The 17,771-nt window shown below is 46.3% G+C and overlaps 1 protein-coding gene across 2 annotated transcripts in view; it reads right to left on the reverse strand.

Annotated features, from left to right (window-relative positions):
* The window catches only part of LOC140716663 (uncharacterized), an 80,994-nt gene that overhangs the window by 38,441 nt on the left and 24,782 nt on the right, over positions 1-17,771 (reverse strand). For both annotated transcript variants that reach the window (XM_073029485.1, XM_073029491.1), the window contains exons 2-3: positions 13,665-13,973; positions 5,383-5,643 (exon numbers count right to left, since the gene is read on the reverse strand). In XM_073029485.1, coding sequence (XP_072885586.1) covers positions 5,383-5,643; positions 13,665-13,973 — 570 coding nt within the window. The remainder of the gene's footprint in view (positions 1-5,382; positions 5,644-13,664; positions 13,974-17,771) is intronic.

Below are 17,771 nucleotides of genomic sequence, written 5' to 3' on the forward strand. Positions count from 1 at the left end.
ATCTGAGACCCCGTGAGTAAGGATAAAAGAGGGTCTGGGGAACAACCCCTTTAGACGCACCAGGAGAAACGCTAGAAATCCCGTGACAGTGTTTAATAGTGACAGCCGGTGGGGCTCGCGTGCGTCCTTTTCCAGTTGCCTCGGAATTGGCGGGCCTTACCATGGAAGACGGTTTAGCTAAGAAGAAACCACCACCAACGGAACTCTGGAAGGATCGACATCATAAAAAGGAAACGCTGGCAGGTTTCTAAAACTCTCTTGACTCCAACCAAAGGCTGCAGCCTGCATGAACTAAGTGACTTTTGATATTTCCATCGGACAATACGTTATCCCCTAGACAACGATAGAGCTTATTTCTTACTGATTATTATTATACCCGCACTTTTAGATCTAGTGTTGATGACGTATAGTATCTGTAGATAGATAGATAGATAGATAGATAGATAGATAGATACTTTATTCATCCCCATGGGGAAATTCCACATTTTTTCCAATGTCCCATACACTTGTTGTAGCAAAAAAAACTAATTACATACATACTTCACTCAGTAATAATATGATATGCATCTAAATCACTACTCAAAAAGCATAATAAAAAGTTCTTAATTCCTGGCAGTTGAATTGTAAAGCCTAATGGCATTGGGGAGTATTGACCTCTTCATCCTGTCTGAGGAGCATTGCATCGATAGTAACCTGTCGCTGAAACTGCTTCTCTGTCTCTGGATGGTGCTATGTAGAGGATGTTCAGGGTTTTCCATAATTGACCGTAGCCTTCTCAGCGCCCTTCGCTCAGCTACCGATGTTAAACTCTCCAGTACTTTGCCCACGACAGAGCCCGCCTTCTTAACCAGCTTATTAAGACGTGAGGCGTCCTTCTTCTTAATACTTCCTCCCCAACACGCCACCACAAAGAAGAGGGCGCTCTCAACAACTGACCTATAGAACATCTTCAGCATCTCACTGCAGACATTGAATGACGCCAACCTTCTAAGGAAGTACAGTCGACTCTGTGCCTTCCTGCACAAGGCATCTGTTTGCATTGATATTATTTTTGTGTATTTTTACCAATAAATACTGTTAAAATAGCACCATCAGACTTCAACGGACCTCTCTATCTTTGCTGGTAAGTGACCCAGTTATGGGGTACGTAACAACTTGGGGTTCTCGTCTCGGGATTTGATACCAAATTGGGGGGCCAGTGAATCGGGCTTGTAAATCCAAACCTGGATCTGGTTATGCGGGTAGCCAGATGGGAAACCAGCAAAGATGGACGTGGATGAATTTATAGAAAACCCGACTCTGGAGGCGCTAGAGGCGGCCACCAAATCAGAATTAATAAATATTGCAAAAGGACTAAGCCTCGCAGAGGTGAGGTTGTCGATGAAAAAGCGGGAGGTGCGGAGGGCCATAACTCAGTATTATATTGTGAAGAATGTGTTTTCTGCTGAGGTATTGGAAAATATCCCTGAAAAGGCACCAGCTAGTGGGACGGCTCAGTTAGAGTTGGAGAAATTAAGGTTGGAACATGAAATTAAATTAAAGCAGCTGGAAGCAGCTGAAAAGGAAAAGGAAAGAGCTGAGAAGGAGACAGAGGCGGAGAAACAGAGGCCAGACGGCAGGAGAGTTCCTGGCTTGACCTGTTCCTCGAATAAAAGTTACCAGAGAGACCATGGGAGTGGTAGAGAAAGCCTGCTGGCTGAGGCAGAGGTCCCGCCGGGAGCTAGTGGTAAGATTGAAGAGGAGAGGCAAGATGGCAGGAGATTTTTTGGCTTGACCTGTTTTAATTGTGAAATGGGGGTGCGATCAGAATTCTCGAGAACTGACGCGAACGTCCTTCTGTGTAATGATTTAGCCGGTGGTAAGGTTTGGTCTGCAATGAAGCTGACGAGACAGCCGGTGAGTGTTGCAGTCCCGCCCCTAGATTCCAAGATCTACCCCACATGCGCGATCACTCGCAGCATGTCGAGAAAGGCAGCTAAGAACGAGAGCAGTTTAAATCCGGCCAGTATCGATTTGGCCGAGACGTTTTTACCGACCCTGTACCACGAGGGTTTAGAGGGTGGTAAAATGGAGAGTAGTAAAGTGAAAGAGAGTAAGGGAGAGGAGGTAGACCTGCCCTTAGCGAGGAGAAAAGTTATAGAGGCACGGAGTAAAGATGAGAAACAGATAGAGCTGTTAAAAGGTCCAGGGTTGGACATGGATGATCTGTCTGGTTTGGCAGAACTGTTTGAAGAAGTTGAAAATTCTAAAGGTGTTCCCGATAATGAAATGAGGGCAGTCCTAGATGAAAAGGATGCCATTACCTTGAAGAAGTCTGCTGGGTTGGCAGATGAGGTTGTTTCAGCCTGCGGGGTTGAGTTTACTCCGGAAGGGAGTTGCCCAGAGAGTAGCTGGGTGAATCAGGGGAATTTAGAAGTTGGAACGGGTACGGGTATTGAAAGCCTGGAAGAGGCAAATGTCCCGTTTGAGTGTGTTCAAGATGGGGACACACGTGGTACTGAACCTAGTAATGGAGCTCAGAAAAAGTCTGAGGTATTTGATTCAGTTGAAAAGGAATGCAGTCCTTGTGGGTCAGATGGACTTGGTTCAGTGAAAAAAGGGTTAACCTTGGTAATAGTGGGCAGTGAGAGTTCCCAGCTGTTTGTGCTCGAAGGTGTGTTAAAAATTAGTGAGGAGATAAAAGGTGGTGAGGTGAATATTATTATTGAAGGAAAAGGGAAAAGTGTAGTTCCCAAATTGAATGAAGAAAATTTAAAGTCTGGATTGATGTCAGAAGCAGCAACCAGGCTACCGAAACAATGGCTTGTTAACACGGTGCCTGCAAATCAATTACAGTTTGATTTGGAATGTAAGGGTGCCCCACACGCTATTGTTATTCAAGAGTGGGGTGTGAAAAAGCAGACTTCGGAATGCTGTTTGAACAAAGAGGGATCGCTTTCAGATTTTAAATTGAGAATTAATAGCCTGAGGGGTCCTGAAGATAAAACTCGCAACTTGCTTAAACTTAAAGAATTGGGTGGAAATTCGGAAAATGGTCTAGGTTTGGAACACATTGCTGATAAAATAACTCCTATGAAAGGAGCGGGCGAAAGCCTCTTTCGCCATGGGGCACAAGTTCACCACGTGGGAATTAACTGGAAAAGGGTTAATGGGACGCCATTTTTAAACAGCAGAAGCCGGTTTTAAGGGATTTCGACAAAGCATGTGAATAATAAAGACAACCCCCATGGAAGCTTGACTGTTAAGGTTGAAAGTAACATAAAGATTAGTATTTTGTATGAACTTTTGTAGTATACACGTAAGCTAAGATCACAACTCTTTAGTTTTGTTTGCTGAAGGAAAGAAATAAAAATAGGTGGTTATTAAATTGAAGTCTGATGCTACAAGACTTTAGTAAGGATAGATAGATAGATAGATAGATAGATAGATACTTTATTCATCCCCATGGGGAAATTCAACATTTTTTCCAATGTCCCATACACTTGTTGTAGCAAAAACTCATTACATACAATACTTAACTCAGTAATAATATGATATGCATCTAAATCACTAACTCAAAAAGCATTAATAATAGCTTTAAAAAAAGTTCTTAAGTCCTGGCACAAGATGTCAAGATATTAAAGGAAGTGACAATGTAATCGGTAACTGTTTAGATGCTGAGTTGAATGTATAACTGTATTACTCTGTAGTAAAAAAAAACTTTTGTATTGTGTTAGATTCTAAAATCCTGTAAGACTCTGTATTACTTCTTTTTTACCGATGGTAAAAACGAGTTGAAGAAAGGGGGTGTTACGAACGTGCCACAACTCTGAGGGGCCAAAGGGTACAAAGTAGCCCCCTCCTTTTCGAGAATCGCAAGATCGCTATTAATTCGGGTCTGGGGACCCAGGAAATGAGAGAGAGACGTTTGGAATGTGTCCTGGCCTCCGCGATACAAAGCCACGGATAACGGCCATTGTCTCTTGGAGACGGAATTGTGTATTGAGTACTGTACTATTCATTGAAGCCCTCAGGGAATGACCAGAGTGGGCTGGTTGAGGGATTACATCATCCCAACCTGATTGACATCTGAGACCCCGTGAGTAAGGATAAAAGAGGGGTCTGGGGAACAACCCCTTTAGACGCACCAGGAGAAACGCTAGAAATCCCGTGACAGCATTTAATAGCGACAGCCGGTGGGGGGCCCGCGGGCATCCTTTTCCAGTTGCCTCGGAATTGACGGGCCTTACCTTGGAAGATGGTTTAGCTAGGAAGAAACCACCACCAACAGAACTCTGGAAGGATCGACATCATAAAAAGGAAACGCTGGCAGGTTTCTAAAACTCTCTTGACTCCAACCAAAGGCTGCAGCCTGCATGAACTAAGTGACTTTTGATATTTCCATCGGACAATACGTTATCCCCTAGACAACGATAGAGCTTACTTCTTACTGATTATTATTATACTCGCACTTTTAGATCTAGTATTGACGATGTATAGTATCTGTATGTTTGCATTGATATTATTTTTGTGTATTTTTACCAATAAATACTGTTAAAATAGTATCATCAGACTTCAAGACCTCTCTATCTTTGCTGGTAAGTGACCCAGTTACGGGGTACGTAACAGTGGAAATGAAAGAACTGAGAAAAGGGAATGGCAATTTTAACAGATGACAAGATGGGAAGTATAGTCAAGATAGCTGTAAGATTAGGCAGGTTTATAAAAGACATTGGTAGACAGCTCATCCCCAGAGATGGAGGCAGAGAGATTCAGAAAGGGGAGAGGTGTCAGAAATAGACCAAGTGCACTTAAGGCAGGGTTGTTCTCCTTGGAAGAGAAGAGGACATCAGATGGATAATGATGCTTAAGAACAGAAAGGGTACGGACAGGTTAGATAGGTAGGGTAAAAACAAGACATAGGATGGAGATGGTTGGAAGAATCTAACCTGATTAGGGTCTGAACTGCTTTGCTAGGGGGTCATAAAGGAGACAGATTTAACTTTAGTGCTCAAGGGGTCTGGATAAGTATCTCAAAGAAAAGGATTTGTACGGCAGGGGTTTGTCATTAAGCTGGAAAGAGAGGGGAGAAGATTTGAGGCTGTTACTGGGACTGGAGAGGGTAGATACATTAAACATATTTCTCCTGGAAGATGCGGGAACAGCGTTGGCGACACTTATAAAATAATGAGGTGCATCAATAAGGTCACAGTAGGTAGGGGAGCCTGAAACTGAGAGTTTAGACTTGATGGGCTCAGTGATCTCCTTCTGAACTGTAATCCTGAAAACCCCAAATCTGTGTTGCTGCTGTAGTGCTGATTTGCCCAAGTTGCATTCAAAGTTACACCAACTGCAAGCGATTGCAGAAATTTACCCAGATTGTTATCCGTAAAGCAAACTCACCAGGAACAGCTAGAGTGTAATTTGCCCTGACGGAGCTGACAGGATTGGTTGCCTCGCAGGTGAAGATTCCACAGTCACGTGCTGTAGCCACTGGAATAATGAGAATCCTGTTCCCTTCCATTAGCTGGTGATGCCCCAAGATTTCCCCTCCATTGTACCACCACTGATACCCAGGTTCATCTTCGCTGACGTTACAGGTGAGTTGGATGGTGGAACCGAGGGAGCTGGCGTTGGCCAATATCATAGCGTCAGACAGCTCTCCTAAAGGGGAAAACAAGATTCATGAACTACAGTTACTTGTGACAAAACTTTACTTGCTGCTTTGTATCAAATATGCAGGAAAGAAAGGAGCTGCTTTTACATAACATGGTTGCATGTGCTACAATTTACACACGAGCAGCGCATTTTTAAAGTCAATTTATTTTGTAATGACTGAACAGTGATTTCCCTTCAGCCGCGACAAACAGGAAGGAGGAGGGTGAACAAGTAACGGGGCATTGGGAGAGAAACACAGGAGAGACAGGAGTGTCCCAGTCTTTTTCTGCAACTGTCCGTAAAGAGTTTGTGTTCTCCCTCTGAGCACATGGATTTCCTCCGGGTGCTCCGGTTTCCTCTCACATTCCGAAGACATAGGGGTTATGGTTAGTGAGACGTGGTCATGCTATGATGCGGAAACCATGACAACTCTTGTCAATGACCAGCACATCCTCGGGCTGTGTTAGTCATTGACACACATGACTCATTTTAAATATACGCTTTGATGTACGTGTGACAAATAGAGCTAATATTTAAATCAATGAAGCGGACAGGTCAAATTGGCCACTACATTGTTCCTTGTATACAGTGCCTAGAAAAAGTATTCATCCCCCTTGGTAGTTTTCATGTTTTATTGTTTTACAACATTGAATCACAGTGGATTTAATTTGGCTTTTTTTTTGACACTGATCAACAGAAAAAGACTTTCATGTCAAAGTGAAAACAAATCTCTACAAAGTGATCTAAGTTAATTACATATATAAAACACAATAATTGACTGCAAAGATATTCACCCCCCTTGATATGACAAACTGTAGCGGTGTGCTACACACAGCGCTGAAATAACGACACGTAGTCGGTGAGCTGCAGTTGCAAAAGAGGTTTATTCAAACTTCACGGCCTCGCCTTAAAGCCTTCTCTTCCCGCCTTCTCTGGGCAGGAATACTGTAGGGGGCACGTATTCACAGTCCCGTCCAATGTGCGGGCTTTTCCCCTTGCTGGTGAAGCAGGCTTGGCGCACTCTTTGGGACCAGCCTCAATGCCGGCGCGTGCCACTTTGTGAGCCGGTTCGAGTGCGCTGCGAAGTGGGTCGCCACATAACCCCCACCCCCCAGAACCAGTGATACACCCCCCAATGTCCTCAGTCTGGGTCGGACTCTGTTTGGTAGGTCTGCCTCTGCGCCGCGGTGCCTGAACCTCGACCGGCTGTGCCAAGTCCACGTGGGCCGGTTTGAGTCGGTCCACTGTGAAAACCTCCTCTTTCCCCCCAATGTCCAGCACGAAAGTGGACCCGTTGTTTCTGATCACCGTGAACGGCCCCTCGTAGGGCCATTGTAGCGGTGTCCAGTGTCCGCCCCGTCATACAAAAACAAACTTACAGTTTTGCAGGTCTTTGGATACGCGGGTCGGGTTCTGCCCATGCTGTGAAGTGGGTATGGGGGCCAGGTTACCAAGCCTCTCGCGTAGTCTGTCCAGGACTACTGTGGGTTCTTCCTCTTGCCCCCTTGGGGCTGGTATGAACTCTCCCGGGACAACCAGGGGTGCGCCGTACACCAACTCGGCCGACGAGGTGTGTAGATCCTCTTTGGGCGCCGTGCGGATTCCGAGCAGGACCCAGGGAAGCTCGTCCACCCAGTTAGGCCCTTTGAGGCAGGCCATGAGAGCCGACTTCAGGTGACGGTGGAAACGCTCCACTAGTCCGTTCAACTGTGGGTGATAGGCAGTTGTGTGGTGCAGCTGTGTCCCCAAAAGGCTGGCCATAGCTGACCACAGGCTGGAGGTGAACTGGGCGCCTCTGTCGGAGGTAATGTGGGCCGGGACACCAAAGCGAGATACCCAGGTTGCGGTCAGTGCTCGGGCACAGGATTCGGAGGTGGTGTCGGTGAGCAGGACTGCCTCTGGCCATCTTGTGAACCGGTCCATGATAGTCAGGAGGTGCCGCGCTCCTCGCGACACTGGCAGGGGGCCCACGATATCCACATGAATGTGGTTGAAACGCCAGTGGGTGGGGTGGAACTGCTGCGGCAGGGCTTTGATGTGCCGCTGCACCTTGACTGTTTGGCAGTGCATGCACGTTTTGGCCCATTCACTGACCTGCTTGCGGAGTCCGTGCCAAATGAACCTGTTGGCTACCATCCGGACGGTTGTCCGGATGGAGGGGTGTACTAAGTTGTGAATGGAGTTGAAAATGCGCCGCCGCCAGGCTGCCGGGACGATGGGACGGGGTTGGCCGGTGGTGACGTCACAGAGTAGGGTCCTCTCACCTGGGCCTACGGGGAGGTCCTGGAGCTGCAAACCGGAAACTGCGGTTCTGTAACTCGGGATCTCCTCATCTGCCTGCTGCGCCTCCGCCAGCGCTTCATAGTCTACCCCCTGGGACAGGGCTTGGATGTTAGGGCGGGAGAGGGCATCCACCATGACATTGTCCTTTCCCGAGACTTGCCAGACATCCATCATGTATTCGGAGATGTAGGACAGATGTTGCTGCTGGCGGGACGACCAGGGGTTAGATGCTTTCGTGAACGCAAAGGTAAGCGGTTTGTGGTCTATGAACGCGGTGAAGGGCCAACAGTTCCCGGTCGAAAGCACTGTATTTGAGCTCCGGTGGTCGTAGGTGTTTGCTGAAAAACGCCAGGGGTTGCCGGCGACCCTCAATGAGTTGTTCCAGCACTCCACCGTGTTAGATGCGTCCACTGTGAGGGCGGTAGGGACGTCCGTTCTGGGCTGCACTAGCATCGCGGCATTTGCCAAGGCTTCTTTGGTTTTAATGAAAGCGGCGGTGGACTCCTCGTCCCAGGTAACGTCCTTGCCCTTACCCAACATCAGGGCGAACAGGGGGTGCATGATTCAGGCTGCTGATGGGAGGAAGTGGTGGTAGAAATTCACCATACCCACGAATTCCTGCAGGCCTTCGAGTGTGTTGGGTAGGGGGAAGTGGCGGACCGCGACTACCTTGGCGGGCAGAGGGGTTGTCCCGTCTTCAGTAATCCTGTGGCCCAGGAAGTCGATCGGCATTTGGCCGGGTTGATTGTCAGGCTGTATTCACTCAGTCGGGCGTAGAGTTGACGGAGGTGGGACAGATGCTCCTGATGACTGCTGCTGGCTATGAGGATGTCGTCCAAATAGATGAAAGCGAAGTCCAGGTCGCGTCCCACCGGGTCCATTAACCGCTGAAAAGTCTGTGCGGCATTCTTTAGGCCGAACGGCATGCGGAGGAACTCGAAAAGACCGAACGGGGTGATGAGTGCCGTTTTGGGGACATTGTCCGGATGCATCGGGATTTGATGGTATCCGCGGATGAGGTCTACCTTGGAGAAGATCCGTGCGCCGTGCAGGTTTGCTGCAAAGTCCTGAATGTGCGGCACAGGGTAGCGGTCCGGTGTTGTAGCCTCGTTCAGCCTGCGGTAGTCGCCGCATGGTCTCCATCCCCCTGTTGCATCAGGCTATCCTGATGGCCAGCCACCGTAGCCATCAGCGGCAGCTGGCCCTGGCATTTCCCGGGAACTTGCAGGGCGGGCTACAGCAGCAGGCTTCTGTGCCCCACTGCTGGTGGTAGAAACACTATTGTTTGTTGGTCTCACCCCTGCCTCTGGGGTTAGTGGGCTCTGCGGCCGGGCCTGGTCTGGTCTGCTGCTGGAAGCATGGCCTGGTGATCTGTGCGATGGATGCCCCACTCTCCTTCTTGGCTTTCCACAGCACTTCTGCCCGGGCCGCCACCTTCCGGGGGTCGCTGAAGTCCACGTCGGACAGCAGCAGCGTATGTCCTCGGGCAGCTACTCTAGGAACGCCTGCTCAAACATGAGGCAGGGCTTGTGTCCTCCGGCTATGGCCAGCATCTCATTCATCAAAGCCGATGGCGGTCTGTCTCCCAAACCATCCAGGTGCAGTAAGCGGGTAGCCCGCTCGCGCCATGAGAGTCCGAAAGTCCTTATGAGCAAGGCTTTGAATTCTGTGTATTTGCTGTCCTCCGGGGGCAACTGTATGAACTCCCCAACCTGGGCGGCTGTCTCCTGGTCGAGGGAGCTCACCACGTAGTAGTAACGTGTGGCATCTGAGGTTATCTGCCGAATGTGGAATTGGGCTTCTGCTTGCTGGAACCATAGGTGAGGTCGCAGTGTCCAGAAGCTTGGCAGTTTTAACGAAACTGCATGAACAGATGCAACGTCGTTCATCATCGGTCCAAATATCGTTTAGACTGTCGAGGTCACCAATTGTAGTGGTGTGCTGCAAATAACGACACGTAGTCGGTGAGCTGCAGTTGCAAAAGAGGTTTATTTAAAGTTTGCGGCCTCGCTTTAAAGCCTTCCTGTTCCCACCCTCCCCGGGCCGGAATACTGTAGGGGTCGAGTATTCACAGTCCCATTCTGCGCGCGGGCTTTTCCCCTTGCTGGTGAAGTAGGCTTGGCGTCCTCTTTGGGACCGGCCTCAATGCCGGCGTGCGCCACTTTGTGAGCCGGTTCGAGTGCGCTGGGAAGTGGGTCGCCACAAAACCAAATCATCACTGACGTAGCCAATTGGTTTTAGAAGTCACTTTAATTAGTTAAATAGAGATCATTGTGTGCAGTCAAGGTGTTTCAATTGATTGTAGTAAAAATACACTTGTATCTGGAAGGTCCAACTCCTGGTGAATCAGCTCTAGGAAGAGTTACAAGCTTCAGTGGCTGAGATGGGAGAAACCATGCATACAACAACTGCTGCCCAGGTGCTTCACCAGTCACAGCTTTATGAGAGAATGGCAAATACAAGCCATTGTTGAAAAAAACTCACACAAAATCTTGGCTAGAGTTTGTGGAGACTCTGAAGCCAGTTGGAAGAAGGTTCTATGGTTTGATGAAGCCAAAACTGAACTTTTTGGCCATCAGACTAAATGCTGTTTGGTGCAAGCCAAACACCACACATCATCAGAAACACACCATTCTTCCATGAAGCACGGTGGTGGCTGCATCATGCTATGGGGATGCTTCACTGAAGCAGGCCCTGGAAGGCTTGTGAAAGTAGAGGTTAAAATGAATGCTGCAAAATACAGGGAAATCCTGGAGAAATATCTGACGCAGTCTTCAAGAGAACTTCACCTTGGGAGAAGATTTGTTTTTCAACAAGTCAATGAATCCAAGAATAAAGCCAAAGCTACAAAGGATTGGCTTAAAAACAACAAATTTATTGTCCTGCAGTGGCCAAGTCAGAGGCCAGACATCCATCCAACTGAGAATTCTTGGCTGGACTTGAAAAGGGCTGTTCACTCACAATCCCCATGCAATCTCACAGAGCTTGAACAGTTTTGGTGAAGAAGAATGGGGAAAAATTGCAGTGTCCTGATGTGCAAAGCTGATATAGAGACCTATCCACACAGACTCAAGGCTGTAATTGCTGTCTTAGCTGCATCTACTAAATAATGACGTGAAAGGGTGGATACTTGTGCAATCAATTACTTTGTGTTTTATATTTGTAATTAATTTAGATCACTTTGTAGAGATCCATTTTTACTTTGACACACGAGTCTTTTTCGTTGCTCAGTGTCATAAAAAGCCAAATTAAATCCGTTGTGATTCAATGTGGTAAAACAGTAAAAAACGAGAACATCCGGGGGGGGGGGGGGGGGGGGGGGTGAATACTTTTTACAGGGACCTCAGGTACTGGTAATACCTAGAAGGAGCTGATGCAAATGTAGAGAGGGTAAACTGGGATTAGTAAAATGTGATTAGTGCAGGATTAATGTAGATGGGTGTAGACACTGTTGGCCAAATGAATTGTTCCTGTGCTTGATGACGATATGTGAATGATAGTGGATGTAAAGGCCTGGTTCACAAAGGTCCAGAGCCTTCTTGGGATTGGCAAGGAAAGTTTGTCATTTAGCTATATACATGTATATAAAGTATATAACCATATAATGTATATAAAAACAAGACAACATTTCTCCAAACTAGGATGTAAAGCATATAACACACATAACACACACAATAACTTATGAAGGCAAGGACAAAATTTACAGATGAATCACACATAAATAAAAAATTAAAGTACACTGAACATTAAATATTGTAAGGTATGGAAAAGATTAACCAGTGGCAGGGAGTTCAGAAACCTAATGGCCTAGGGGAAGAAAGTATTTCTCATTCTAACCATTCATGCTTTTATACATCATAGTCTCCGCCGTGATGGTAGAAAGTCAAAGATGATACTGGATGAATGGGGGGGGGGTGAGAGGAGGAGGAAACCTTGATAATACTAAGGGCCCTGCGTATGCAGCATTCCTGATAAATAACCCTGATGGATGGTAGAGAGACCCTCAGGGTCCTCTCAGCTGTTCTCACAGTACTTTGTAGGGACTTCAGGTCTGATGCTCAACTGTTCCATACCAAATGGAGTTGAAACTTGTCAGGAAGCTCTCAAAAGTGCTCCTGTAAAACAGAGTTAGAGGGTGGGAGTTAAGGAGGGAGAACCTGGCTTGCCTCAATCTTCTTAGGAAGTTGAGATGCTACTATGCCTTCTTGCTCAGGGAGGTGATATTAAGGGACTAGGTGAGGTCATCCTTGATGTGAACTCCCAGGAATTTGGAGCACTTAACTCTCTCTATAGGGAGTGATGTATTTGTATCTTTCTGAAGTTCACAAGATTTCCTTGATCTTCTTACACCACGTTCTTCTTACACCAATCCACCAGCCACTCCACTTCCGCTCTATACTCTGTCTAGTCATTGTACCTGATAGGCCAACCACTGTTGTGTCATCTGCAAACTTGATGACACGGTTTGAGCCTGATCTTGCAACACACTCTGCATCAGCAGTGTGAACAGTATTAGGCGGAGCACACAGTCCCGGGGAGTGTCAGTGTTCAGCATAATGGGATGAGAAATGTTGCTGCCAGTGACTTCCAGTGATTGTACCCCTGTGGCTTCTGGTTCTCAAACCTGCTGCCAGTGCAAGATGAATTTCCTCTCAACTCTCGATAGTACTCGGAATTCTGAAAACTCCTACCAGCTTCCTGATTTGCCTGGCCCGACTGAAATGTCAGATACTTCCTCAAATTCCAGTAAAACCTCCTAAAGACCAGGACTCTTCCTAGATGCAATGCCAAGGACACTTCAATTTCCTTGCTCCTGTTTTCTGTTAACACTTTCCCGGCTGCCCCCCCACACCCCACCCCATCACCTTGAGCTGATTCAAAACTTCAACATAGCCCCTGAACAGGCCATCAGTGTTTGTTAATGTAAACTGTTGTAGGGTCAATGTCATAGAGCACAGAAACAGGCCCTTTAACCCAACTCCTCCATGCTGACCATGATGTCTAACTAAACTAGTCTAATTTTCCTGCATCTGGCCCATGTAACTTTTAATCCAAGTACCTGTACAAATGTCAATTAATCACTGTAATTGTACTTGTCTTGAAAGCTTCCACCGACAGCTCATTCCACATATGCAACATAGTTTTCAGAGTTCTCCGGGTCTTCATTCCTCCCTCTTTTTGGATCACCCTCCAGACCCAAACACCATTCTTAATGCTGTTCATCTTCCCACAGGCAACTTACTGATATCCTAGTCTCTGCCTCAGCAATAAGGGTCACGGAAAGTAGAACACATTACTGACCTCACGGTATACTGTCACAGACATGCTTTAGAGTGGGGTGGGGGAGAATGAAATGGAACTGAGGCTCAGAAGAGACTGCAATAATCCTACTTTGTCTCATTTGCACACATTTCTCCCCTCACTTTCTATCCTCCATCTGCAATTTCCCCATCGGTCCACACTTCCACTTCACTCTCTTCCCCAAAATTCAACCCTTAAGTCAGACAACAGTTCTCCACCTCGCATCTCACCAGTCCAGGGATAGATGCGGGTCACTATGCCGTGCAGACGTCTCCGTGGGCTGCCAGATGTATCATTGCTGCCTTGGCTGAATGAACAGCTACATTCAACTTCTGTATTTTGGTTTTCAGGTCCGGTATCCCACTTATCCTCAAATGGAAACAATGGCAGGCAATTTGTTGAGTATTTTACATATAGCATCACAAATTAGCAAGGTAACTCACCGGAAACACGCAAATGTAGTTCTTTCTTCTTTTCCCCCTGTATGTATACCATGTAAATTCCTTGATCACGGCGTTCCACTGGATTTATCGTCAGCGCCCCATTAGAAATATTGAACTGTAAACGGTGTTCAAACTGTTCACTTGGAAACATGGGTGATCTACTAGGGACGTGATCTAAAATATTTAGAGATTTCATGCTATTCCATTTCTTCCACTCCCAAACAACTTCTTCCTTGCTGAGATCGACCGTAAATTTGGGATCCAGTAACATCGATGAGCCAGAGCTGCCATTTACTTCTTCCGTTACAGCTGATTTGGATAAGAAATATAATCAATTATGTTGCATTAACAAGAAAAATATTCAGATAATGCACAAGTGGCCTCACCTCAGCAAATGAGTGCATATTACACAAGCAGGCATTACAGGACTGCTCACTGGGCTTTAGGACCAGAATATGTGGGTCTAGAGTCACAGAGCACTACAGTACAGTAGGTCCGGGTGACTTATGTATCTTTAGGTCTTTCAGCTTTTTGAGCACCTTCTCTCTTGTGATAGTAACTGCTCCCACTTCTCTTCCTTCACACATACAACATTAGGCATACTGATTGTGTCTTTATTGGAGTATAAAAAATTATGGAGTATAAAACTTAATGCTAAAAACTATGTGGAATACTAGAGACAATGGTGTGTTGGTATAGGAGAGGTCGCCAGCTTTGAAGTTGGCTATGTGCTAAACTTGCATTATTTGCTGTGTAACCAAAACTGTGTGAAATGCTAAAAGACAATGATGTGTTAATATATGCTAATCAGAGGTAGTCAGCTCTGAAGTTTGCTATGGGCTCTGCATGTATCCAATTGAATGTAGACGACAATATGTGTTAATAAAAGGTAGCTAAGAGATGTTTTGCTTTGAACTTGTCGGCTGTGTAACTAAAGCTATGTAGGAGACAATATGTGTTAATACAAGGTAGCTAAGAGATGTTTTGCTTTGAACGTGTCGGCTGTGGACCTATAGACCGCTTGGATATGTTAATGCAGCTAAACCAGGAGATTGCTTTAAAAAGCCGCTGTGTCCGAGAATCGAGAATCGGTAGGCAGTCAGCGACCAGCTCAATGACTGTCTCAGCTTTGATTTGCAAATTAAAGTTTAACCCTTCTTGAAGAATCTTCTGCGTCTCCTGGTCATTTGAAAAGCAGGAAAAACCACGACATCTTCCACAATAAAGTCTGATGCAAAACACTCATTTAGTTCATCTGCCATCTCCTTGTCCCTCATTATTATTTCTCCGGCCTCATTTTCTAGCGGCCCTATATCCATTCCTATCTCTCTTATTATTTTTTCCCCGCATACTTGAAAAAGCTTTTACTATCCAGTTTGATATTGTTTGCTAGCTTGCTTTCATATTTCATCTTTTCCCTCCTGATGATTCTTTTAGTTGCTCTCTGTAGGGTTTTAAAAGCTTCCCAATCCATTGTCTTCCTGATAATTTTTGCGTTGTTGTATGCCCTCTCTTTTGCTTTTACATTAGTTTTGACTTCCCTCTTTAGCCACAGTTGTACTACTTGCCATTTTTATTTTTGTTTTTGGAATACAAAAACTATATAAACTTTTGTGTGGATGCCGTTGTTCCTGTTAGAACTGTTCGCTGCTATCCCAATAATAAGCCCTGGATCACTAGTCACATCAAAGGCCTCCTAAACCAGAAGAAGAGGGCCTTTAAAGATGGTGATCGGTTAGAGCTTAAAAGAGTTCAGAAGGAACTCAGAGTACAGATAAGGGGGGCAAAGGAGCAGTATAGGAGGAAGCTAGAACAAAAGCTGCAGAAAAAAAGCATGAAGGAGGTGTGGGATGGGATGAAGATCATCACCGGATGCGGTGCAAAGCGGGGGGCAAACATAAGTGGAGATGCGGAGAAAGCGAACCAGCTGAACAACTTCTTCAATAGGTTCGACAGCACAATCTCATCCTCACCGCAGAACTCCACACCAGGCTTACTTCCCTCACAGGAAAATAGCCACTCACAGGAGACCTTGCCCACGCCCAGGATTACGGCTGCACAGGTGGAAGGTCAACTGAGGAAGATCTGTACCAGCAAGGCGGCTGGACCGGATGGAGTTTCCCCACGATTACTGAGGGCCTGTGCGACTGAGCTGGGAGAACCACTACAGCGCATCTTCAACATGAGCCTGGAGCAGAGAAGAGTACCCAGACAGTGGAAAACATCCTGTATTGTCCCGGTACCGAAGAAACCACAACCAAAGGAGTTGAATGACTTCAGACCTGTTGCCTTGACGTCGCACCTGATGAAGACCATGGAGCGGCTGATAATACAGAATCTGAGGCCACAAACCAGGCACGCCCGGGATCCTCTTCAGTTTGCATATAAGGAGAAGGTGGGAGTGGAGGATGCTATCACGTATCTGCTGCACAAATCACTCTCTCACCTAGATGGGGTCAGTTGTGCTGTGAGGATTACATTCCTTGACTTCTCTAGTGCCTTTAACACCATCCAGCCCAAGATCTTAAGGCATAAACTAACGGAGATGGGAGTAGACTCTCACATGGTGGATTGGATAGTGGATTACTTGACAGATAGACCTCAGTATGTGCGGTTGGGAGACTGTAAGTCTGACACGGTGGTCAGCAGCACAAGAGCGCCGCAGGGAACCGTACTCTCTCCGGTCCTGTTCATCCTGTACACATCAGACTTCCAATATAACTCGGAGTCCTGCCATGTGCAGAAGTTCGCTGATGACACGGCCATAGTGGGGTGCGTCAGGAATGGACAGGAGGAGGAGTATAGGAAACTGATACAGGACTTTGTGATATGGTGCAACTCAAACTACCTGCGTCTCAATATCACCAAGACCAAGGAGGTGGTAGTGGACTTCAGGAGATCTAGGCCTCATATGGAGCCAGTGACCATTAATGGAGAATGTGTGGAGCAGGTTAAGACCTACAAGTATCTGGGAGTACAGTTAGACGAGAAGCTAGACTGGACTGCCAACACAGATGCCTTGTGCAGGAAGGCACAGAGTCGACTGTACTTCCTTAGAAGGTTGGCGTCATTCAATGTCTGTAGTGAGATGCTGAAGATGTTCTATAGGTCAGTTGTGGAGAGCGCCCTCTTCTTTGTGGTGGCGTGTTGGGGAGGAAGCATTAAGAAGAGGGACGCCTCACGTCTTAACAAGCTGGTAAGGAAGGCGGGCTCTGTCGTGGGCAAAGTTCTGGAGAGTTTAACATCGGTGGCTGAGCGAAGGGCGCTGAGTAGGCTACGGTCAATTATGGATAACTCTGAACATCCTCTACATAGCACCATCCAGAGACAGAGAAGCAGCTTCAGCGACAGGTTACTATCGATGCAATGCTCCTCAGACAGGATGAAGAGGTCAATACTCCCCAATGCCATTAGGCTTTACAATTCAACCGCCAGGACTTAAGAACTTTTAAAAAACTATTATTAATGCTTTTTGAGAAAGTGATTTAGATGAATATCATATTATTACTGAGTTAAGTATTGTATGTAATTAGTTTTGATACAACAAGTGTATGGGACATTGGAAAAAATGTTGAATTTCCCCATGGGGATGAATAAAGTATCTATCTATCTATCTATCTACCCAGCACCTTCCTCATTTTTCCCAGAAAATCACACCATTGTTGCTCTGTTGTCATCCCTGCCAGCATCTCCTTCCAATTTCCTTTGGCCAACTCCTCTCTCATACCACTTGTAATACTCTTTACTCCACTGAAATACTGCTAAGTCAGACTTTACTTTCTCCCCTTCAAATTTCAAGTTGAACTCAGTCATATTCTGATCACTGCCTTCTAAGGGTTCTTTTACCTTAAGCTCCCTAATCTCCTCCAGTTCATTACATAACACCCAAACCAGTATAGCTGATCCCCTAGTAGGCTCAATAACAAACTGCTCTAAAAAGCCATCTCGTAGGCATTCAACCAACTCACTCTCGAGATCCATTCCCAACCTGATTTTCCCAATCGACCTGCATGTTCAAACCCCCCATGACTATCATAACATTGCCCTTTTGACACACCTTTTCTATTTCCCGTTGTAATTTGTGTTCCACATTCCAGCTACAGTTGG

The sequence above is a fragment of the Hemitrygon akajei genome, chromosome 2 (genome assembly GCF_048418815.1).
Source record: "Hemitrygon akajei chromosome 2, sHemAka1.3, whole genome shotgun sequence".
NCBI classification, from domain to species: domain Eukaryota; kingdom Metazoa; phylum Chordata; class Chondrichthyes; order Myliobatiformes; family Dasyatidae; genus Hemitrygon; species Hemitrygon akajei.